The 25,321-nt window shown below is 38.0% G+C and overlaps 1 protein-coding gene across 4 annotated transcripts in view; it reads left to right on the forward strand.

Moving 5' to 3' along the window:
- Positions 1 to 25,321, forward strand: part of obscn (obscurin, cytoskeletal calmodulin and titin-interacting RhoGEF) — a 435,173-nt gene that overhangs the window by 156,899 nt on the left and 252,953 nt on the right. For all 4 annotated transcript variants that reach the window (XM_033043588.1, XM_033043597.1, XM_033043606.1 and 1 more), the window contains exons 35-42: positions 8,963 to 9,226; positions 10,859 to 11,125; positions 11,993 to 12,259; positions 15,507 to 15,773; positions 16,806 to 17,072; positions 18,122 to 18,388; positions 19,451 to 19,717; positions 24,884 to 25,150. In XM_033043588.1, the coding sequence (XP_032899479.1) occupies positions 8,963 to 9,226; positions 10,859 to 11,125; positions 11,993 to 12,259; positions 15,507 to 15,773; positions 16,806 to 17,072; positions 18,122 to 18,388; positions 19,451 to 19,717; positions 24,884 to 25,150 (2,133 nt within the window). The remainder of the gene's footprint in view (positions 1 to 8,962; positions 9,227 to 10,858; positions 11,126 to 11,992; positions 12,260 to 15,506; positions 15,774 to 16,805; positions 17,073 to 18,121; positions 18,389 to 19,450; positions 19,718 to 24,883; positions 25,151 to 25,321) is intronic.

The following is a 25,321-nucleotide window of genomic DNA, read 5'->3' on the forward strand; positions in this document are numbered from 1 at the left end:
GGTGCCCAAAATTGCTCACAATATTCCAAATGCAGCCTTACCAGTACCTGATAGAACCTCAGCATTACATCCCTGTTTTTGTACACAAACCCTCATGAAATAAATGCCAGCATTGAGTCTGCTTTCTTTACTACAGATTAACTTTTTGGGAATCCTGCATCAGTACTCCCAAGACCCTTTGCACCTCCGATTTCTGGATTCTCTCCCCATTTAGAAAATAGTCTACGCCTTTATTCCTACTACCAAAATGCATTACTCCACACTTTGCTACACTGTATTCCATCTGTCACTTCTTTGCCCACTCGCCCAACCTGTCCAAGTCCTTCTGCAGAGTCCCTGCTTTCTCTACACTACCTCCCCCATCACCTATTTTTGTATCATCCACAAACTTGGCCACAAAGCTTTCAATCCCCTCCCAAATGTTAATGATATTTTAGTTTAAATTTTGGTTTGGATAGATAAATTCATTTTTTAATCTTGAACTTCAAATTTTAGCCATTTGGCGATTGTACATTTTAGTTATCCAATAACAATCTCCCAAGAATGAAACAGATATTTCATTATTTATTATGTTCATGCAAGTTATTTAGTTACTTTTCACTTTTTACTGCAGAATACCAATGCTACATGAAGGAAATAATATTAGTTTTAGAGTTTGTAAATAATCTAAAAAGTGTTTCTAATTTATTTATATGTAAGATGTCAGCATTTATTCTTTCAAGCACTTGCAATATATAACAATATATTTACTACATTCTTTGCATCATATAAATGAAGTTAGGAAAAGATTCCTGTCAAATACATCCCATTTCATCTTTCATTTTCATAGAAACATTCAGCCATGCAAATGCAGTGATTTCTCCTATTTATTTTAAATATGTTCATATTGGTTACATTATACATGACCTCATGTATGAACATAATACTTGAAGGGAAGTTATTGACGTTAACATATCTTTATATTCTTTTAGAAAAGCCACCTTACATAGCAAAAGAGATGGCAGCTTCAATTGCTGTCATAGAAGGGGAGAATATAATCTTACACTGTGAAACGTCCACACCAGACTGTACAGTTAAATGGTTTAAGAATGAAAAGCTATTGAAAAATACATCCAAGCATAAAATCAGTCGTTCTGGGACTGAAGCCAGACTAATTGTTTATAAAAGTGTTGAGGAGGATGCTGCAACTTATGAGTGTCACACTGTGGCAATGTGTACTAAAACTGTGGTGAAAGTGAATGGTAAGGAAAATAGTTTTGCTTGTAAGCAGTATTTACTTTATAGTGTTATTGCAGTTTGGGTAATAATAATTTGATCTTACCAAATCTACAATTACTGCCGAAAATTTTGAGATGGGGAATAAAAACAAAAATAAAATAGATGAAGAAAACTGAACTAGTATACCAGGGACAAAGGGCACAAGCTGACAGTTTGGTGGGGGATTTGCTTTTGAAACTGCTAAGACACTCTTTTCTGTGCAACAAATGCAGGCTACGATTTAACAGCTGGAGCTCACATGCTTTGGAAACCAAGAAGGCAATCTCTCTGTTGATACTTTGACAATGATGCTTCATCAAACAATGCAACATCAATTTCTAGAGACACATGAGACTGCAGATGCTGTAATTCAGAACAAAAAAATCAACCTGTTGGAGATCAGGGGGTCAGACAGAATCTGTGGAGGGAACGGAAAATTCAACATTTTGGGTTGAGACCCTGCATCAGGAAGAAGAGAGATAGCCATTTCTAGTTAATCAAAACAACAATCATAATTCCCTCCTCAAGAATGTACCCCTGTGAGAGCATTTGAGGACATTTTAAAATTCCCATATGAATATGCCCTAAATTATAATGGGATTAAATCCTATTATGATAGGATTAAATGGGGGGAAAAAAGGTTTGCTTTATGAAAAATTATGATAGGGAAGGTTTTCTAAAAATGCAACCTATTTGTAACAGTAGGGCAGAGGTCGGCAACCTACGGCGCCCAGGCCGAATGCGGCCAGTAACCCGAAATCATCCGGCCCGCAGGCGGATTTTTTTCCCCGTAATCATCCGGATCTGTACCGCATCCTGCGCAAAGCCGCCGACACGGCCGCGCACCTTCTATGAACACGTTTAAGAAAGAACTGCAGATGCTGGGAAAATCGAAGGTGGACAAAAATGCTGGAGAAACTCAGCGGGTGAGACTTGGGAAGGATTGCATGAGGCTGCCTCACCCCCTGAGTTTCTCCAGCATTTTTGTCTACCTGTGAACACGTGATTTGATGCCTGCCATCCCGGGCGGGATGGGGGCGGGATCCATGTATTCACGTGATAGATGTGGCCCGCCATCCGCTCACAGACATGCGTCCCGGCCCCTATGCAGAACAAGGTTGCTGACCTTTGAAGTAGGGTATACTGTACTTGTAAGATTGAATATAGTATCTATATAATTTATTAATCATCCAAAGTTAAATAATGTTACCATTGTTCTTAATTGATTTGCAATACATGTAATCCATCCAACTCAAATACTTTGGTGTTTTCTGCATATAGCTTTAGTTTTGACGCTTGAGTAGTTGACTTTTACGGTAAGACCATCATTGGAATAACTTGGCAGTGCTTTTGCCAGCAGGCGTGTATTATTTGTATCTGCTGGAATGGGATTTGAATATGAACAGATGGCACTTGAGGATATACAATTTCACTTTCTTTTCATAGCGATAATCTCTCTTATACAAGGAGCCAAATATCTCTGCATATTCTATATAACTGGCAGTTTTGAGGATTATCCAGAATCAGCTGAATCCAATTGTACCTTTAAAATGACGTTATTGTTGGGGAGAAAGTGACTCCTGAAATGGACAGGCAGCGTACCTTCTTGTAACGCAGGGTGAAATGAGGGGCTTTAACTACACCAACTGACCTTGTGCGTATTTACCTTCAACACTGCATTTTGGGACAAGGATTTTTATACAGACTGTGATAGGTGCTTGGAACACACTGCCAGGGGGGGGGGGTGATAGAAGCAAATAAAATAGCAATATTTAGAGAAATTAAGTGATACACATGAACTAGCAGAAATTAGAGGGATTATAGACCATGCATAGGCAGATTGTTAGATTGACATCATGGTCACTATGGACATGGTGGGCCGTAAGTGTCTGTTCCTGTGCTGTACTAATTTAAATCTTGTTATGTCACACACGTTCTATTGAGCCCATACTAGCTGCCTGCAGAGTAATTCAATCAGTTTAATTTCCCTAAATTTATTTCCCTCGTGCTTATTTTGAAATCATTGATATCGGTACTTTTACTCTTCTTGTAGATAGCAGGTTCCAGGTCAGTACCATTAAAGTTTAAAAAAAAAAAGATTCTTGATCAGATCCTACCTTTATTTCTTGTCTCTATCTCCTATGATTCAACTAATCATACAGCTTTACTTTGTCTACATGATCCAAACCTGCTATATTCTTATGGAGACTGTAATCGGGAGCACAAAACAACCTGTTGGAGAAACATCAGTGGGTCAGGCAGCATCATTGGAGGCAAAGGGATGGTCAACATTTTGGTTTACTCGAGAAGAACAAGCCCAGCTTCTCCAATCCAACTTTGTTGCTAAAATCCATCATCCCCAGACCAATCTAATAAATTCCTCTCTTCATAAGTCATAGTAGGCCATTGTTGGAGCATAAGTAGGCCATTGGGCCCATCGAGTCTACTCCACCATTCAAACATAGCTGATCTGGCTTTTCCTCTCAACCCTATTATCTGGTCTTCTCCCCATAATCTTTTAATCTGAATCATCTCAGGAACCATTATATCCTTCCTAAGGTTCTGATAATCTGAACTGAACACAGTTCCCTTGTGGTCCAACAAGACCGTTAGAATGTTCAACTAAACTTTTTTTTGGTACTCCGTACTCCTATTTATTAATCCCAATATCTCTCTATGCTTTATAACTATTCTCTCAACAAATTCTGCTGCAATCATAGATCTAAGCATGTAAATCCTCGGATCCTCCTGTTCCTCAAATGTATTAGAACTGTGCAATGAAGCCTACGTTGTCTGTTTCAATCCCTGCTGCCAAAATTCACTTTTCCACCTTTCTCTGCATTAAGTTTCACTTGTAATTTGACCAATAATTCTGCTAGTTTATCTATGTCCTTTCACAGTCGATTAGAATCATTATCAATATTTATTATATATCCAAGTTTGGTATAAGCTGCACAAGTTTACTGCGTATCCCTGTATCGTATATTCCTATATATATATATATCATTTATATATATCGAAACAAACACTGGAACAAACACTGACATTCCTGTCATCATCCAGTTTGAAAAACAACTTTTTTTAAATCATGGTTCACTGTTTGTTATTAAGCCTGTATATTTTGTGTGTCAAAGCTGACACTAGCAGTCTCTTCCATGAAACTCAATTGTGGTAACTAGTCTTTCATGTGGTAGTTTATTAAACCTTTTCTGAAAGACATAGACAAATGGAGGACATCATCTTCAAGACTCTATCAAAGAAATACAGTTAGGTTAATCATATACACATGAACATTTGAAATGGGAGCAGAAACACGCCATCCTCCTTCGCAGCTGACTAATATTCAACAGGATCATGAGTGATCTAATTGCAAACTCATTTCCACATACCTGTCTACCTACAGCAAATTGATCAAGAATCTATCTGCCACAGACTCTGAGACAGCTTCAAAGATTGATCAATCTCTGATGGGAAAGAAAATATTGTCTCATTTTCATCTTAATGAGTGACCCTTTATTTTTAAAGAATGAACCACAAAAGAAAATATCCTCTCCACATCCATCTTGTAAATATCCCTTGTATGTTTCAATCAATCACTTCTCAAGGGGGCGGCACAGTAGCACAGTGGTAGACTTGCTGCCTTATAGCGGCAGAGATCCGGATTCGATCTTGACTATGGTGTTGTCTGTACTGAGTTTGTACGTTATCCCTGCAACCCCGTTGGTTTTCTCCAGGGGCTCCAGGTTCTTCCCACATTCCAAAGACATACAAGTTTGTAGGTTAATTGGTTTCTGTAAATTGCCCCTAGTGTGTAAGATGCAAAATTGGGATACCATAGAACTAGTGTACAGGTGAATGGTGTGGACTAGGTAGGCCAAAGGGCATGTTTCCACTCTCTATCTACAAACGGAATCCCCTAAACTAAAGTTGATGCAAGCTTAGTCAACCATCCTTTCCACATAAACATTTCACACATTCTAGCTATAAACCTTTTCTGATTTGCTTCCAACACATTAATGCCCTTTCTAACATAAGGAAACCACAATTGTATTCCAAATGTGGTATCACCAATGCCTTACATACCTGAATCATAGCCTAACGACTAATAAGCAATAACCTTCATCCTAGCCATCCCAATTATTCTAGCCTTTTGGAAATAGTGCACTAGAAATCCATTTTCAGATCTAAGACATCTGACATTTCTCAGCATTTACTTATTATGCTTTTATATTTTTCTTGCTAGTGAACAATATCATGTTTTCCCATATTGGACTCCCATTTGCCATATTTTTGTCCTGTATATCTTTTTGAAGTCTCCTTTATTCTTCTTTCTTTTAAAATCTTTTTATTGTTTTTTTCCCAAAAAAAGCAAAAATAAAACATAAAAAACAGAGCAAAAAGAATAATGATAAACATAACAATGGCATTGATACATAGGGATCAGGATTACATTAATAACAGATATAACCTAATATGAGACCAGTGTCAAAATACACAATGAATATAGACCTCCCGGTCTCTATGTAAATATAGTTAAATCTTTAAAAGGAAACTTATAAATGTAAAAAAAACCCACAAAGATTAAAAGACAAAAGAAAAAGAAAAAAGGAAAAAAAAACAAAACCCCCCTAAACTAAAGAAAGAATAAAAAAGAGAAAAATTAATAATAATAAAATACGCATAAAAATAAAATAGATAAAAAAACAAAGCAAAGCAAAACCGAATCTGAACTGAGAATTTCAACAATTTATGTCTGTTTGTCGTCAAGTCCGTTCCACCCTATAGAGGTTAAATAATTTTTATAAAGGTTAAAGAGGGAGCAATTTATGTTGTATGAAAATGTTCAATAAATTTTCCCCAAGTCTTATCAAATTTAACCAAGGGTTCAACAATGTCACTCCTAATTTTTTTCTAAATTTAAACATGATATCGTTTCAGAATAACACTAGAGTGTGGTCAGAGGGTTGGAGTCTTTCCATTTAAATAAAATAGATCATCTATCGATTAATGTGGTAAAAGCAATCAACCGATGGGCGGAGCGGGACAAATGAATAGAATCTAACATTGGTAGCCCAAAAATTGCAGTAATAGGATGAGGTTGTAAATCTATGCCTAAGACCACAGAAATAGTATCAAAAATCTATTTCCAATATTTTTCCAAAGAAGGGCAGGACCAAAACATATGGGTCAGTGAGGCCACTTCAGAGTTACATCTGTCACAGGTAGGATTTATATGACCATAAAAACGAGCTAACTTATCTTTTGACATATGAGCTCTGTGAACCACCTTAAATTGTATCAAAGCGTGCCTTGCACACATTGAAGAGTATAAACTAATTGAAGAATGCTCTCCCATTTCTCTATAGATAAAGACATTTGGAGTTCTCTTTCCGTCATTCTTAAGTTTATCAAATGTATCTATTTGTAATTTCAAAATCATAAATAGTCGTTATTAATCCTTTCTGATAAGAGTTCAACTGTAAAACAAATTCCATAATTCTTCTTCACAACTAACTTTGTTACCTCCCTCTGTGTCAAATTTTGCAACTATGTCTCTAATGCCTACATACAAACTATTTATATAAATTGTAAAATAGTGAGACACCACCACATGTTCCTGTGGCAAGCCACTTGTTACATAGGATCATGGAGTCATACAAAATGGTACCAAGCCCTTAGCCCAAGTCAAAAACACCATCTGCTTTTGAAAAACTTTGCTGGCTCTCTCTAATTAACTCAAAGCTCTCCAAATATCTGTTAATCATTTATCTCTAAACTTTCTCCGTCGCTGATAGAGAACTCTTCAGCCTATAGTTACTCAGAATGTTCTTACACCTTTGATTAAATGAGTGACATATTTCCACTTCCTGGTGTCTTGTAAAATTTGTAAGATTTTTGCAAGCTCGTTTGTTACATTTACCCCATATCCCGTGGCAAGTTTTGTGACTAAGCTTTTCCCGTATTTACTGGAAGCTAGTTTTCACCTTCCATTACCTTCACCATCTCTACTTCTATGGATATTTATATCACATACTAGACCAAGTGCAGACCTGTTGGGTCTGTACCCCCAACGTGTGGTTGTGGGGGGGGAGGCGGCATGCAGCGTCACACACTAACTACCCCCCCCCCCCCCCGCACTCACGCTAATGGAGGGGAGGAGGAGAGGGGGGGGGGAGGAGAGAGAGGGGGGGAGGAGAGAGAGGGGGGGAGGAGAGAGAGGGGGGGAGGAGAGGGGGGGGAGGAGAGGGGGGTGAGATGAGGGGTGGGGAGAGGTGGGGAGCAGCGAGGGGGAGGGAGGGTGGAGGGAAGGGGGTAGGGGTGTGTGGAGGGGAGGGGTGTGTGGAGGGGAGGGGAGGTGGGGGAGGGGATGGAGGGGGGGAGGAAGAAAAAGAGGGGAGAGAGAGGAGGGGGAGTGCAGAGGAGGGAGGGAGAGGGGAGGGGGGAGAGGGGAGAGGAGAGGAGAGAGGGGGGAGAGGAGAGGGGGGGAGGAGGAGAGGGGGGGGGGAGAGAGGAGAGGGGGGGGGGGAGAGAGGAGATGGGGGGGAGAGGAGATGGGGGGGAGAGGAGATGGGGGGGGGAGGGGGGGGAGAAGTGGGGAGAGAGAGGAGGGGAAGAGAGAGAGAGAGAGTGCCTTTTTACTTCAACCCAAACAACCATTTGCAGGCAGTGCTTTTTTACCTCTAACCATATTTTCATTTTCAAACCAAATTAAGGGTACTCACAGTGCTGTAGACATTTGTTCAGTGTCATTCAGAGCTCTGATTGAGGCACACCATTTACAGAGACTGATTGAGGCACACCCTGGTTTTATAGTCCCTCCCCCTCCCTCCAGCAGGGGCAGCAGAGAGAATGGGGGAATTTTGTAAAAACATTAACATCTCTGTCAATTTTCATCGACGGGAAAAATCCTTGGCACACATGCGGCGGAGGGGGGCTCTGAACGAGGTGGCCAAACATGACGGCCGTAGGTGGCGGTGTTCTCTTGGAAATCGCAGCACAGATGGCCAAAACCGGTCAAGAACAGACTTTTAGTAATATAGATTTTGAAAATAATATTGTCATGGTCTTACTAAGCAGTTTTCTAAACTGTAAATATTGTAGCATAGTATTAAAAATGCATTTGGACCTCTTGCAGAAGGACGTGTATGAAATTAGCTTTATTGGTATTAGTTTATTATTGTCATATGTACTAAGAGACAGTGAAATACTTATTTCTGCCATCCAGGCACATTATATCATAGATAAGTGCATTAAGTAGTGCAAAGGAAAATAAACAGAGTGCATGGAGTTATAACTGCAGCTCTTAGATCTAAAACAGTTCAAGATTTCAAGGAGTAGGATGATTTAAAAAGTTCAAGATTTAAAAGAGGTGAACAATTGTAATAGATGAAAAAAGATCCAACGAGGCCAGCATCGCCATGCTCCACAACATCTTGTTCAGTCCCATTCATGGCAGGTAATTCACTGGTGATTATGATAGGGAAAGTTAAGAAGAGCAGGCTGTGGGGAGTGCTAAACCATTGACAACTTGGTGGAAATTCAAAGGTTGCTTTGAGATTTCTGGATTAAAGTTGTTGTGCTAATAAACTTCATCTTCATTTCTCACACCAAATTAGAGCGATTATTACCAAAGCATTATTTGTGTTGCCCAAAGTTATGATTCTTTACTCAGATATTAAATTATTCCTGTTAATACATCCCTCAGCTTTGCCTGTGCTTTTCAAGCAAGAGCTTCAGAATGTAGAAGCTGAAGTGGATAGTACTGCCACATTGCACTGCGCAATTACAAAACCTGCTCAAGTAGAATGGAAAAAAGGATCTATGGCACTCCGCCCAACTGAAAAATATGAAATGAAACAGCAAGGTGCCATCACTGAATTATTAATTCACAATCTGCAAATAGAAGATGCTGGAACATATAGCTGTGATTCTGGAGATCAACAGACTAGCGCTTGCTTAAAAGTGAAGGGTAGGAAGACTGAAGTCATTATTAACTGCTATTCAGTATTTTTTTTTATCGTGAAGCTTTTACATTTGTATTTGTAATACTCACTGGCCTTTTCATCTTGTCTGTTACATCCTACTCTTTTGAAATCATCTTAAATGACAGGACAAATCTGTTCACTACAGATTTATTTCTTTAGTCATTGATTTGTCATTTTCATCCTAAATACTAATGTAAGAAGAATATATTTTTCATCCTTGCTGCATTATTCATTCTTTCTTTATCTTCTTCGAACCTTATTTCGTCAATTAATTTATCCTCTGCACTGCTTTGTAGCCGCTCTTTCTTAGCTGATGTTCCATGTAACCTGTCACCTGCCATGTTACACTCATGACTCGGCTATAAATTAATGAACTTATTAACCTATGCTTGATGATGTGATTAACAACTCCTGTTTCATTGTTTCACTGACCATCAAAACAGTTGTTATCAAATCTACTTGTAATCTTCTAATTCGTAAATTTTCATCTTTCCAATCTCAAATTCCTTGTAGTTTCTGAAATGTAGTCAGTTCTGCAAAATCTCTCCCGTTTCTCAAGTTGATTCATGTTCATGATGTTTCCATTGCGTTTCTTTGTCATTTCAGTATGTCTTTCTTAACTTTAAATATAATGTTATTTTGTAAAAGGTACATTGAAAGCTGTCCTGAAAATTATCATTTATTTTTAAAATTTTGCCTGTCACTGATGTGAGCTGATCAGCCTGTAGTTATTTAGAAGGATATTCATAAACACATGTCTTATATTTGCCACTTCCTGGTGCCATGAAGTCGGTAAGATTTTTGCAATCACTTCTGTTACATTTCCCTCAGCAACCTGTGACGCATGCTTTCCAATTGTCTATAGTAAGGATTCTTAATACAACTAACATTTCCCGTATTTGCTGGCAGTTAGTTTTTATCAATCCATTACCTTCACTTTATATCAATCCCTTACCTTCACTGCCTCAATTGGTATTTATATATCTTATATTTTGAAAATAATATCATGTCATGCTGTAACTAAGCAGGTTCCCAAACTGTAAATATGGGAGCAGGGTGTTAAACATGTATTTAGAACTTTATTGGTAATGGTTTAATACTGCCACAAGTGGGAAGTTACAATGAAAGACTTTATTTTGTGTGCCACCCCGACAAACCTAGACATATGTACATCAGGTAGTGCGAAGGAAAATTAAACAGAGTGCTTAGTATTACAGCTGCAGCCGAACGTCTTAGAATTCAGATTTTCAAGAGTAGACCTATTGTAATAGTTGTAAATAGAACCACCGGGGCCATTATGCAAGAGTTGCCACGCTCTGGGACATCTTGTTCTGTCCCATTCATGTCGGGTAATTTCCTGTGATTATGATAGGAAAAGTTGTGAAGAGCGTAGTCTTTGGGGCGTGCTGAACCATTGACCAACTTTTTTTTTAAAACAATGTTTTTTATCAGTTTTCTGGTTTAAAAGCAGTGCGGTGATAAGCTTTACCTTCATTTCTCGTACCAAATCAAGGTGATTGTTACCAAAGTAACATTAAAGGATTTGTATTGCCCAGAGTTATGCATCTTGTCTAAATTTCACCAAGATATTAAAACTCGTGTTAATGCATCCTCAGCTTTGCCTGTGCTTTTCAAACAAGTGCTTCAGAATGAAGAAGCTGAAGAGAATGGTACTGCCACGTTGCGCTGTGCGATTACAAAACCTGGTTCTCTAGTAAAATGGAAAAAAGGATCTATGGCACTCCACCCAACTGAAAAGTATGAAATGAAACAGCAAGGTGCCATCACAGAATTATTAATTCATAACCTGAAAATAGAAGATGCAGGAACATATAGCTGTGATTCTGGAGATCAACAGACTAGCGCTTGCTTAAAAGTAAAGGGTACGAAGTTATTATTCAACCCTAATCAGTACTATTTTTCATCATGTAGGCTTTTACATTTAGTTTGTAATACTTAATGACCTTTTCACCTAGTCTGTTATATACTTCGGATAAAATACTTATATACTGTTCTATGCAGTCTGAAGAAGGATCTCAACCTGAAATGTCACCTATTTTCTCCAGAGATACAGTTGAGTTACTCCAGCTTTTTGTGTGTATCTATTGTTATATACTTGTAGTCTTTTAAAATCATCATAAATGGCAGGACAAATCTATTCACTGCAGATTTCTTCATTGGATCTTATATTTTGAAAATAATATCACGTCACAGTGTTACTAAGCAGTTTTCTAAACTGTAAGTAAGGTAGCATAGCATAAAATATATATTTTGACATCTTACAGCAGGACTCGTATGAATTTAGCTTTACTGGAATTGGTTTAATATCGTCATGTGTACTGAGATAGAGTTACATTGCGGTTGACAACCTTAAAAGATTTAAAGAGTAGGATGATTGTAATAGTTGCAAATAGATCCACCGAAACCAGTATCGAGAGTCATCATGCTCCACAGCATCTTGTTCAGTCCCATTCACGTCGGGTAATTTCCTGTGATTATGATAGGGAAAGTTGTGAAGAACACAGACTGTGGGGATTGCAGAACCATTGACAACTTTTTGGAAAACTAAAAGTTAATTTTAGTTTTCTGGATTAAAGGCAATGTGCTAATATTCTTGATCTTCATTTCCCACACCTGATCAAGGAGATTGTTACCGAAGCATTATTTTTTAAAAGTGTGTTGTCCAAATGTATGCATCCTGTGTTAACTTCACTCAGATATTAAATGATTCCTGTTAATATATCCCTCAGCTTTGCCCGTGCTTTTTAAACAAGAGCTTCAGAATGTAGAAGCTGAAGAGAATTGTACTGCTAAATTGCACTGCGCGATTACAAAACATGGTGCGCATGTAGAATGGAAAAAAGGATCTATGGCACTCCACCCAACTGAGAAATATGAAATGAAACAGCAAGGTGCCATCACTGAATTATTAATTCATAATCTGCAAATAGAAGATGCTGGAACATATAGCTGTGATTCTGGAGATCAACAGACTAGCGCTTGCTTAAAAGTGAAGGGTAGGAAGTCATTATTCACCCCCTAATCAGTGCTATTTTTCATCATGTTGTCCTTTTATATTTTTATTTATAACACATATAGGCTTTTTAATCTTGTCTGTTACATCTTTGTATTTTAAAATCACAAATAGCAGGACAAATCTATTCACTGCATATTTCCTGCTTTGGTCTATAACCATTTTTATCCTAAACAGTAATGTGAGAAGAACATACAATACTACAATACAATACGGGTTTATTCGTCACATTTCACCGTTGTGCATCATCCATTCCTTTACTCTATGTCCTTCCAGCCTTGCTTGCTTACTTTTGATATCTACTATGCACTTCTTTGTAGCTTCTCTTTATTATCTGATGTTCTGTGTAATTTATCACCTGTTCTGTCACTTTTAATCAATCCATTTCCTTCACCATCTCTACTTCGATAGGCATTTATATCACTTTTATTTTGAAAATTATATAATGTCAAGCAGTTTTCTAAACTGTAAGTATGGTTGCATTGCATTAAAATATATTTTCACTTCTTACAGCAGGAGGTATGAAATTAGCTATATTAGTATTGGTTTATTATTGTCATGTGTACCATCCAGTGAAATACTTTTTTGTGTACCATCCAGACAAATCATATCATCCATCAGGTAAAGCAAAGGAATGAAAAAACAGAATGCACAGCATTATAGCTGCAGTTGACCATCTTAGAATTTAGAATTTCAAGAGTAGAACAATTGTAATAGTTGCAAATAGAACCATCTAGGCCAGTATGCAAGAGTTGCCATGTTCCAGTGACATCTTGTTCAGTCCCATTCATGTCAAAACATTTATTTTGATTATGATAGGGAAAGTTGTGAGGAGCACAGACTTTGGGAGTGCTGAACCATTGACAACTTTGTAGAAATCCAAACGTTTCTCAGTTTTGTGGATTAAAAGCAGTGTGGTTACAAGCTTCATTTCTCGTACTAAATCAATGTGATTGTTAACAAAGTAATATTAAAAGAATTGTATTGCCCAAAGTTATATATCTTGTGTAAACTTCACTCAGATATTAAATGATTAATGTTAATCACCATCTATCGATGTTTATATCACTTATATTTTGAAAATTATATGATGAAAAGATGTTACCAAGCAGTTTTCTAAATTGTAAGTATGGTAGCGTAGCATTAAAAATATATTTTTGAAATCTTACAGCAGGACTCGTATGAAATTAGCTTTATTGGAATTGGTTTATTATTGTCACATGTACTGAGATACAGTGTGCGTCAACCAGGCCAATCATACCATATATAAGTACATCAGGTCGTGCAGAGCATACAATAAAAAAAACAGAATGCATAGCATTACAGCTGCAGCTTACAGTCTTACAGTTAAGATTTAGAAGAGAAGAACAACTGTAATAGATCCCCTGGCACTATGCAAGTGATGCCAGGCTCAGCAACATCTTGTTCAGTCACATTCATGTCAGGTAATTTGACATGACATTTGACATGGATAGAAAATTGGCTCCTGGAAGGAAGCAGAGGGTAATGGTGGCAGGTTGCTTCTCGGACTGGAGGCCTCTAACTAGTGGTGTGCCTCGGCTTGGTGCTGGGCCTGTTACTGTTTGTCATCTATATCAATGATTTGGATGAGAACATACATAGCAAGATTAGCAAGTTTGCTGATGATACAAAAGTGGGTGGTTTTGCAGATAGTGAATATGGTTGTGAAAAGTTGCAGCAAGATCTTTATCGATTGGCCAGGTGGGTTAAGGAATGGTTAATGGAATTTAATACAGAGAAATGTGAGCTATTGCGTTTTGGGAAGTCAAACAAGGGCAGGACCTACACAATGAATGGTAGGCCATTGGGGAGTGTTGTAGAGCAGCGGGATTGTGGAGTGCAGGTGCATGGTTCCTTGAAGGGATCGTGGAGTCGAAGGTAGATAGGGTGGTCAAAAAGGCTTTTGGCACATTAGCCATCAGTCAGAGTATTGAGTATAGAATTTGGGAGGTCATGTTGCAGTCGTATAAAACGTAGGTGAGGCCTCATTTAGAGTATTGTGTTCAGTTCTGGGCTGTTCCTGTTACTTCCTGTTTTCTGGATTAAAGGCAGTCTGCTCCGTTACCTATCCATTATCCTCAACATTTCTACTTTTCTATCAATGTTTATATCACTTATGTAGTGACAATTATATCATGCCAAGATGTTACTAAGCAGTTTTCTTAACTTTAAGTATGGTAGCATAGCATTAAAAATATATTTTTACTTCTTACAGCAGGACTCGTATAACCATATAACCATATAACAATTACAGCACGGAAACAGGCCATCTCGGCCCTACAAGTCCGTGCCGAACAACTTTTTTCCCTTAGTCCCACCTGCCTGCACTCATACCATAACCCTCCATTCCCTTCTCATCCATATGCCTATCCAATTTATTTTTAAATGATACCAACGAACCTGCCGCCACCACTTCCACTGGAAGCTCATTCCACACCGCTACCACTCTCTGAGTAAAGAAGTTCCCCCTCATGTTACCCCTAAACTTCTGCCCCTTAATTCTGAAGTCATGTCCTCTTGTTTGAATCTTCCCTATTCTCAAAGGGAAAAGCTTGATCACATCAACTCTGTCTATCCCTCTCATCATTTTAAAGACCTCTATCAAGTCCCCCCTTAACCTTCTGCGCTCCAGAGAATAAAGACCTAACCAGTATGAATTTAGCTTTACTGGTATTGGTATATTATTGTCACATTTACTTGAGATACAGTGAAATACTTTTTTTGTGTCATCCAGGCCAATCATACCATATATAAGTATCTCAGGTAGTGCAAATAATAAAATACACAAATGCATGGCATTATAGCTGCAGCTGACTGTCTTAGAGGTAAGATTTAACAAAGTAGAACGACTAATAGTTGCAAGTAGAACCACCTGGGACTGTGCAAGAGTCGCAATGTTCTGCAACAACTTGTACAGTTCCATTCATGTCAGGTAATTTCCTGTGATAATGACGGGGACAGTTCTGACTAGGACAGACTGTGGGGAGTGCTGAACCATTGACAACCTTGTAGAAATCTTAAAAGTTAGTTTCTGTTTTCTGGATTAAAGCAGCGTGCTAATAAGCTTCACCTTCAATTAAGATGATTAAGATGATTGCACTAAATTAAGATGATTGTTACAAAAGTAATATTGTTGTTTTACCCAAAGTTATGCATCTTGTGTAAATTTCACCAAGATATTAAATACCTCACGTTAATACATCCCACAGCTTTGCCTGTGCTTTTCAAACAAGAGCTTCAGAATGTAGAAGCTGAAGAGGATGGTACTGCCACATTGCGCTGTGCGATTACAAAACCTGGTGCGCGAGTAGAATGGAAAAAAGGATCTATGGCACTCCACCGAACTGAAAAGTATGAAATGAAACAGCAAGGTGCCATCACTGAATTATTAATTCACAATCTGCAAATAGAAGATGCTGGAACATATAGCTGTGATTCTGGAGATCAACAGAGCAGCGCTTGCTTAAAAGTGAAGGGTACGAAGTCATTATTCACCCCTAATCAGTACTATTTTTCATCATATAGCCTTTTACATTTATATTGGGTAACACTTAGTGACTGTATCCCTATGTCTGTTTCATCCTTGCACTCTATTAGAATCACTTTAAATGGCAGGACAAATCTATTCATTCCATATTTTCTGCTTTGGTCTTTGCCATTTTCATCCCAAAGACTAATGTGAGAAGACCATCATCCATTCATTTACTCTACTTCTGACCTTTCTTGCTTATTTATTTTAACAACTACTCTGCACTTCTTTGTAGCTGCTCTTTTTTATCTGACGTTCCGTGTAACCTATCACCTGCTCTGTTACCTATCTATCCATTATCCTCACCATCTCTACTTTTCTATCTATAATTATATCACATTTTGACAATTATCTCATGCCAAGATGTTACTAAGCTGTTTTCTTAACTGTAAGTATGATAGCATAGCATTTAAAATATATATTTTCTTTTTACCGCAGCACTCGTATGAATTTATCTTTACTGGTATTGGTTTATTATTGTCATGTGTACTTGAGATCAGAGAAATAGTTTGTTTTGTGTCACCTAGACCAATCATACCATATATATAAGTGTGCAAAGAAGAAAATACACAAATGCATGGCGTTATAGCTGCAGCTGACTGTCTTAGACGTAAGATTTAACAAAGTAAAACGACTGTAATAGTTGCAAGTAGAACCACCTGGGACTGCAAGAGTCACCATGCTCTGCGACATCTTGTACAGTTCCATTCATGTCAGGCAATTTCCTGTGATTATGACGGGGAAGCTTTTGACTAACAGACTGGGGAGTGCTGAACCATTGACAACCTTGTACAACTCTAAAAGTTAGTCCTGTTTTCTGGATTAAAGGCAGTGTGCTAATAAGCTTCACCTTCTTGCACTAAATCAAGGTGATTGTTACAAAAGTGTGATTTAAAAAAAAATTGTGTTTGTCCAATGTTATGCATCTGGTGTTAACCTCACTTAGATGTTAAATGATTCATGTTAATACTTTATTCAGCTTTGCCTGTGCTTTTCAAACAAGAGCTTCAGAATGTAGAAGCTGAAGAGGATGGCACTGCCACATTGCACTGCGCAATTACAAAACCTGGTGCTCTTGTAGAATGGAAAAAAGGATCTATGGCACTCCACCCAACTGAAAAGTATGAAATGAAACAGCAAGGTGCCATCACTGAATTATTAATTCACAATCTGCAAATAGAAGATACTGGAACATATAGCTGTGATTCTGGAGATCAACAGACCAGTGCTTGCTTAAAAGTGAAGGGTACGAAGTCGTTATTCACCCCCCCAAACAGTACTATTTTTCATCGTGTAGCCTTTTACATTTATATAGGGTAACACTTAGTGGCCGTATCCCCATGTCTGTTACATCCTTGTACTCTATTAAAATCACTTTAAATGGCAGGACAAATCTATTCATTCCATATTATCTGCTTTGGTCTTTGTCATTTTCATCCTAAAGACTAATGTGAGAAGACCATCATCCATTCATTTACTCTATCTTCTTCTGACCTTTCTTACTTAGTTATGTTAACAACGACTCTGCACTTCTTTGTAGCTGCTGTTTTTATCTGCCATTCAATGTAACCTATCACCTGCTCTGTTACCTATCTATCCATTATCCTCACCATCTCTACTTTTCTATCAATAAGTATATATCACTTTTATTTTGGCAATTATATCATGCCAAGATGTTACTAAGCTGTTTTCTTAACTGTAATTATATGGTAGCAGAGCATTAAAAATACATTCTTACTTCTTACAGCAGGACGTATGAATTTAGCTTTACTGGTATTGGTATATTATAGTCACGTTTACTTGAGTACAGTGAAAAAGTTTGTTTTGTGTCACCTAGGCCAATTACCATATATAAGTACCTCAGGTTGTGCAAATAATAAAATACACAAATGCATAGCGTTAAGGCTGTAGCTGACAGTCTTAGAAGTAAGATTTAACAAAGTAGAACGATTGTAATAGTTGCAAGTAGAACCACCTGGGACTGTGCAAGAGTCACCATGCTCTGCGACATCTTGTACAGTTCCATTCATGTCAGGTAATTTTCTGTGATTATGACGGGGAAAGGTTTGACTAGTACAGACTGTGGGGAGTGCTGAACCATTGACAACCTTGCAGAAATCTAAAAGTTACTTCCTGTTTTCTGGATTAAAGGCAATAAGCTTCACCTTCATATCTCGCACAAAATCAAGGTGATTGCTACTTTATTATTTTATTTTAAGTTGTGTTGTCCAATGTTATGCATCTTTTGTAAATTTCACCAAGATATTAAATACCTCACGTTAATACATTCCTCAGCTTTACCTGTGCTTTTCAAACAAGAGCTTCAGAATGTAGAAGCTGAAGAGGATGGTACTGCCAACTTGCGCTGTGCGATTACAAAACCTGGTGCACGAGTAGAATGGAAAAAAGGATCTATGGCACTCCACCCAACTGAAAAGTATGAAATGAAACAGCTAGGTGCCATCACTGAATTATTAATTTATAATCTGCAAAAAGAAGATGCTGGAACATATAGCTGTGATTCTGGAGATCAACAGACCAGCGCTTGCTTAAAAGTGAAGGGTACGAAGTCATTATTCACTCCTAATCAGTACTATTTTTTCATCATATAACCTTTTACATTTATATAGGGTAACACTTAGTGGCCGTATCCCCATGTCTGTTTCATCCTTGTACTCTATTAAAATCACTGTAAATGGCAGGACAAATCTATTCATTCCACATTTTCTGCTTTGGTTTTTGTCATTTTCATCCCAAAGACTAATGTGAGAAGACCATCATCCATTCATTTACTCTACTTCGGACCATTCTTGCTTATTTATTTTTACAACTACTCTGCACTTCTTTGTAGCTGCTCTTTTTTATCTGACGTTACGTGTAACCTATCACCTGCTCTGTTACCTATCTATCCATTATCCTTACCATCTCTAAGTTTCTATCAATAATTATATCACATTTTGACAATTATATCATGCCAAGATGTTACTAAGCTGTTTTCTTAACTGTAAGTATGGTAGCATAGCATAAAAAATTTATATTATTATTTCTTACAGCACGACTCGTATGAATTTAGCTTTACTGGGATTGGTTTATTATTGTCACGTATGCTTGAGATACAGTGAGAGAGTTTGTTTTGTGTCATCTAGACCAATCATACCATATATAAGCACCTCAGGTAGTGCAAAGAAAAAAATACACAAATGCATAGTGTTATAGCTGCAGCTGACCGACTTAGAAGTAAGATTTACCAAAGTAGAACGACTGTAATATTTGCAAGTAGAACCACCTGGGACTGTGCAAGAGTCACCATGCTCTGCGACATCTTGTACAGTTCCATTCATGTCAGGCAATTATGTGATTATGGGGAAACTTTTGACTAGCACAGACTATGGGGAATGCTGAAAAATTGACAACCTTGCAGAAATCTAAAAGTTACCTCCTGTTTTCTGGATTAAAGGCAGTGTGCTAATAAGCTTCACCACTTCTTGCACTAAATCAAGGTGATTGTTACAAAAGTATGATTTAAATTTTTTTTTAATTGTGTTTGTCCAATGTTATGCATCTGATGCAATGTTATGCGCTCTCACTTAGATGTTAAATGATTCATGTTAATACTTTATTCAGCCTTGCCTGTGCTTTTCAAACAAGAGCTTCAGAATGTAGAAGCTGAAGAGGATGGTACTGCCACATTGCGCTGCGCAATTACAAAACCTGGTGTTCTTGTAGAATGGAAAAAAGGATCTATGGCACTCCACCCAACTGAAAAGTATGAAATGAAACAGCAAGGTGCCATCACTGAATTATTAATTCACAATCTGCAAATAGAAGATGCTGGAACATATAGCTGTGATTCTGGAGATCAACAGACCAGCGCTTGCTTAAAAGTGAAGGGTACGAAGTCATTATTCAATCCTAATCAGCGTTAAGTTTCATCATGTAGGCTTTTACATTTATATTGGTAACACTTACTCGCCTTTTCATCATGTCTGTTACATCCTTGTGCTCTTTTAAAATCACTTTAAATGCATGACAAATCTATTCACTACATACTACCTGCTTAGTTCTCTCTCACTTTCAACTGAAACACTAATGTGAGATGAACATATATTTAATTCTTGCTGCAACTTTTACCTTATATTCTTCCAACTTAATTGCTCACTTCTTTTATCATCTGCTATGCACATTTTTGTAGCTTCTCTTTAATACAGTATATGATGTTCTGTGAGACCTATCACCAGATCAATTAACTCACTCGTGACCCAGCTACAAATGAATGAACTTCTTCGCTTGTAGTCAGTGATGTGATTAACAACTCTTGTTTCTTTATTTCTCTGACCATCAAAACATTTGTTGCCAATCTTCCTGTAATTTTAAATTTTCACCTTTCCAATGTCAAATTCCCCCAAAGTTTCTGAAACCTTTGCAATCATTTCTCCATTTTTCTTGCTTCCTGAACTGATTCATGTTCATGAAGTTGCCACTATGATTATTTGTAATTTCATAATGTCTTTCAGAACTTCAAATGTAATTTTTTTTTTTTTAATGTACTTTGAAATAGGTTTATGAAAATATGGTATAATTTGAATGCAAATTCTTGCTTGCTTGCAGGTCTTCTCAAGGGTCTGGAAGCAGTGAAATTCAGAGGTTGTGATATCTTGTTTGATAGTTTGTTGGGACTGTTGTGGACCGAGGAATAGATTCATTGCCCACTAATGATTGTGTTGTATCAAATATTTGTTCTTGATAGTAGTTGGGCTGTTAACTAGAATGGGACCGTCTTTGCAGAAGCCGAACAACACTGACTTTGATTGAAGTTTGTTGCAGAAATATTCAGAGTACATGTTAGTTATCGGGAAGGCTGCATTTTTGTCTAAGAATGGAAAATCAGATTTTTATGCTAATCAAGAGAGTTAGACTATCTTGCTGATTGTTGGAGGGAGTGGGTAAGGCTGACTAGGTAGTCCAGGATTGCATTCTTGTTTTCTCTCAATGTTCCAGAAAGGTATAATAGAGCCTATGATGAATTAGTTGAATCAACTTTGATAGTTGAATCAACTTTGATAACGTTCAGCTGGTAAATCTGGTTCTGTTGAAATAGTCATAGAGTAGTAAAGTTATCCAGCACAGAAACAAGCCCCACTCTCCCAAGCTGATCAAGGTATCTTTTTAAGATAACCATTTGCCTGCATTTGGCTCATATCCCTCTAACGCTTTCCTATCAATGCACCATATCTATATAGTTTTAAAACTGTGTGTGTGTGTCATTTTGCCTTTGAAATGTATCTCCTCGAAAACCAGACGCCGAAACTGGAATTTTTTAACATATTTCAGTAGAGATTTTCCTTGTGATTTTAGAAATCCACTCTGTACATTTGGTACATTATTCTCCCAACTTTTTAATTAGAAATTGTTGACCTATCTGACCTTTTTTTTAAATCTGACCTCTGCCCAGCTGCTGATGTTGCAATAACAGTGAATTTTTTACATCTTCTGGTGGAAAATTTCCTTATGATTTCAAAATCCATATTACTAAAAGTCTGATCTTGACCACTTCCCGTTTTTCTGTTTCATATGATTTTAGAAAAAACGCTGCCACTTAAGGCTGTGATTTTTGGCCATCTTACTCAGAGTTCCTCTCCGCTGCGCTGGACAAGAGAATTTTTCCCATCGATCAAAAATAAAAGAGTTATTAATGATTAAAAAAATGTTGAGATTCTCTCTGCTGCCCCTGCTGGTGGGAGGGGGGAGGGACTATAAAACCCGGAAGTGTTGTGCCTCAGTCAGTCTCTGCAAGATGGGGGAAGTGAGAGGGTCACGTCTCTCAGTCTGAGCTGTGATTAACACGGAACATATGTCTACTAAACTGTGAGTGTGGTTTTACTGACCTTGAGTGCCCTTAATGTGGTTTGAAAATGAAAATGTGGTTGGTTTGAAGTAAAAGCACTGCAAATGGTTGGTGGGGGTTGGGTTGAAGTAAAAGCACTGCAAATGGATGGTGGGGGTTGGGTTGAAGTAAAAGCACTGCAAATGGATGGTGGGGGTTGTGTTGAAGTAAAAGCACTGCAAATGGTTGGTGGGGGTTGGGTTGAAGTAAAAGCACTGCAAATGGTTGGTGGTCTGAACTTGACAACTTCCTGTTTGCACTGTATATTGATTTTAGATAAAACGCTACCACTTACGGCTGTGATTTTTGACCATCTTACTCAGTCCCCCTCCGCTCATCAGGTGCAGAGGATTCTTCCCATCTATGAAAAATAAAAGTGTTATTAGTGTTTAAAAAATGTTGAAAATCTCTCTCCTGTCAATCACGCCATGAAGGCAACACCTTTTCCGGTGGGAGGGGGACGGATTATAAAACCTGGAAGTGTGGGTGTGACTCAGTTTCTGCATGATGAGGGAGGGAGAGGTCACGACTGTCTGAGCTGTGAATCAACTGAACAAACTGAATGTCTACTGAACTGTGAGTGTGGTGTTTTGTGTGGTTTTATGGTGGTTTCACCCTGCTTGATATGGTATGAAACTGCATTTGAATGTGGAGGCCTTGCACCCTGCTTGAAATGGTATGAAACTGCATTTGAATTTGGTGGCCTTGCACCCTGCTTGAAGTGGTATGAAACTGCACTTGAATTTGGTGGCCTTGCACCCGCTTGAAGTGGTATGAAACTGCACTTGAATTTGGTGGCCTTGCAACCTGCTTGAAGTGGTATGAAACTGCACTTGAATTTGGGGGCCTTACACCCTGCTTGAAGTGGTAGGAAACTGCACTTGAATTCGGTGGCCATGCACCCTGCTTGAAGTGGTAGGAAACTGCACCTGAATTTGGTGGCCTTGCAACCTGTTTGAAGTGGTTTGAAATTGCACTTGAATTTGGTGGCCTTGCACCCTGCTTGAAATGGTAGGAAAATTGATTTGAATTTGGTGGCATTGCACCCTGCTTGAAATGGAATTTCAAGGAATAACCGTGAGTCAACTGCCAGCCACCAGCCGTGAGTGAGCTGCCAGCACATCAGGCTTGAGGGACTGAGCTGCCTCCCCAAGAACCATTTGGCCCACAATGCCCATACTAGCCCTCTTGAGACCAGTCCCTTCAGCCCACAACACCCATACCAGCGCTCCCCCCCCCCCCCCCCCCCCCCCCAATATTGGAATTGGTGGATAGGTGGAATATTGCGTTGGGGGACCAGCCCTCCCTTGTGAACATGGGACCCAATGAGTCCCACTTAGTCTAGTTGTATTTTAAATGTTGTAGTTGTACCAGCCTCTGGCAGCTCATCCAATATATCTAATCAGATACAGTCCACATTCCCAACTACTGCTGTAATTGCCACTGATAGGTTTGTGCATTTAACTGTCAGTGAAGGAGGTGGAATGAGAGACCTTTAGGTTCAATTTCAATGTTCTCCATAAATTAATAGTTTGCTGACATTTGACATTGATGTTCAATGCTTTTCAACTTTGGGCTGCTCATTGTATTTGATTCCTCTAATCCATATAGGTCCTTGACCATGCATGTCTGAGGAATTACTAATGACAGTGCTAATAACAATTCCCCTTTCAAGAGACATTTGATAATGTTATTATTGCAGGAATAACTACAGAATAATCGAGAAAATCTTACCCCTGTTGATTCTAATCACTTCATGTTCGTATGAAGGGTTAATCAGCAGGTGCATTTGCCTTTTCTCTTTACAAATCCTGCTAGCAAGATTAAGAGGACTCATGTCAGCTCAAGACTTAGAAAAACTTGTACATGCCTTTATTACTAGTAGGCTAGATTATTGTAACGGTCTCCTTGCAGGTCTTCCGAAAAAAAACTGCCAGGCAGCTACAGCTTGTTCAGTACGCTGTTGCTAGAGTTCTAACAAAGACCAAAACATTTGAACACATTACACCAATTCTTAAATCCTTACATTGGCTCCCTGTATGTCAGAGAATTGATTTTAAAATCCTGCTGCTCACCGATAAATCACTACATGGTTTAGGACCAAAGTATATCACTGACATGCTTCCACTATATAAGCCTTCTAGACCGCTAAGATCTTCTGAAACCAATCTGTTAGTGATTCCCAGAGTAAATACAAAACATGGGAAAGCAGGTTTTAGTTACTATGCAACAAATAGCTGGAATAAACTTCCTGAAGATTTAAGACTTGCCTCAACTTTGACCACTTTGAAAACAAGACTGAAAACTTTTATGTTTACTTGAGCTTTCAGCTAAATCTTAACTACATTGCACTTTTAAGTTTTGCACTTTTTATAATGCATTTTTAATTTTGCTTTTCTTTTCTTTTAGTTCTTCTATTTTATTTTATTTTATTATTTCATTTTATTGTATGACATGTTTTTATGTGAAGCACTTTGAGTCTGCCTCGTGTATGAAATGTGCTATATAAATAAAGTTGCCTTGCCTTGTATCCAACATAGTTTGATATTTCCATTTGACATCTTAATACTGAAAGTAAAATGTTTTTATTTATAAAACTGTATGGAATATAGTCCAGAAAAAGGATATCCAGTCCATCAAATTAGTGTATCATTGATACTCCGCATAAGCTATCTCCCATTCTTTCACATTTAACGTTACCTGCATTAATCTTTGTTCCCTCTTATAATATTGTTTACTCATTTATTTCTATGAATGATAAAATACTCTTCTTATCAAATGTGAAATTTTGATTATGTTTTTTCATATAATTTTAAAGGTCTTTCTTAAATTATCACTCAGCCCTTTTTCAACAGAGAAAGAAGGAAGGGGAACATAATTTTGCTTATAGCACAGGAGTAATTTCTGGGATTGTGAAAAGTCTATGATAAAATAATCACAGGTGACTTTGAATAGTGATGAATTGAATAGTTTCTTACCTTATATCTTATTTTGTTCTGATGACAGCAATTAAATAAAATGCATTTTGTCAGCCTTGATTCTCTTTCTTCATCCATTGTTACTGGCTGTAAAAGTTAGAGAGCAATGCAGGGTAACCATAGCCTCATTTTACATTTGGAAGTGACAAGTTTATAAGTTGTTATAATATCGAGTCTTTAATATTTCCCATACAGCTGTGCCTGTGATCTTCAAGCAGAAACTTAAGGATGAAAAAGCTCAAGAAGATGAAACTGCCACATTGCGTTGTGAAATTAGCATACCAGAAGCAGTGGTACAATGGAAGAAAGGATCAACTCCGCTTCATCCAAGTGCCAAATATGAAATGAAGCAAAAGGGATGCATTGTTGAGCTGGTTATTCACAAAGCTACACCCCAAGATGGCGGAAGATACACATGCGACATTGGAGATCAGCATACCAGTGCTTCCTTGAAAATTAATGGTAAGAACAAAATCTACATCCAGCATAAATTGTGTGGCATCTGGCTCATTGGGTTCAATTTTCCATGCACCCTTTAACTGCACTGGGGCACTGTTTCCTACGCACCTTTTAAATACACTGGGGCTTCCTTTCCCAGGCTTTCTTTAAATGCAAAGGGGCCCTGTTTCCCAT

The sequence above is a fragment of the Amblyraja radiata genome, chromosome 2 (genome assembly GCF_010909765.2).
Source record: "Amblyraja radiata isolate CabotCenter1 chromosome 2, sAmbRad1.1.pri, whole genome shotgun sequence".
In the NCBI taxonomy this organism is placed as follows: domain Eukaryota; kingdom Metazoa; phylum Chordata; class Chondrichthyes; order Rajiformes; family Rajidae; genus Amblyraja; species Amblyraja radiata.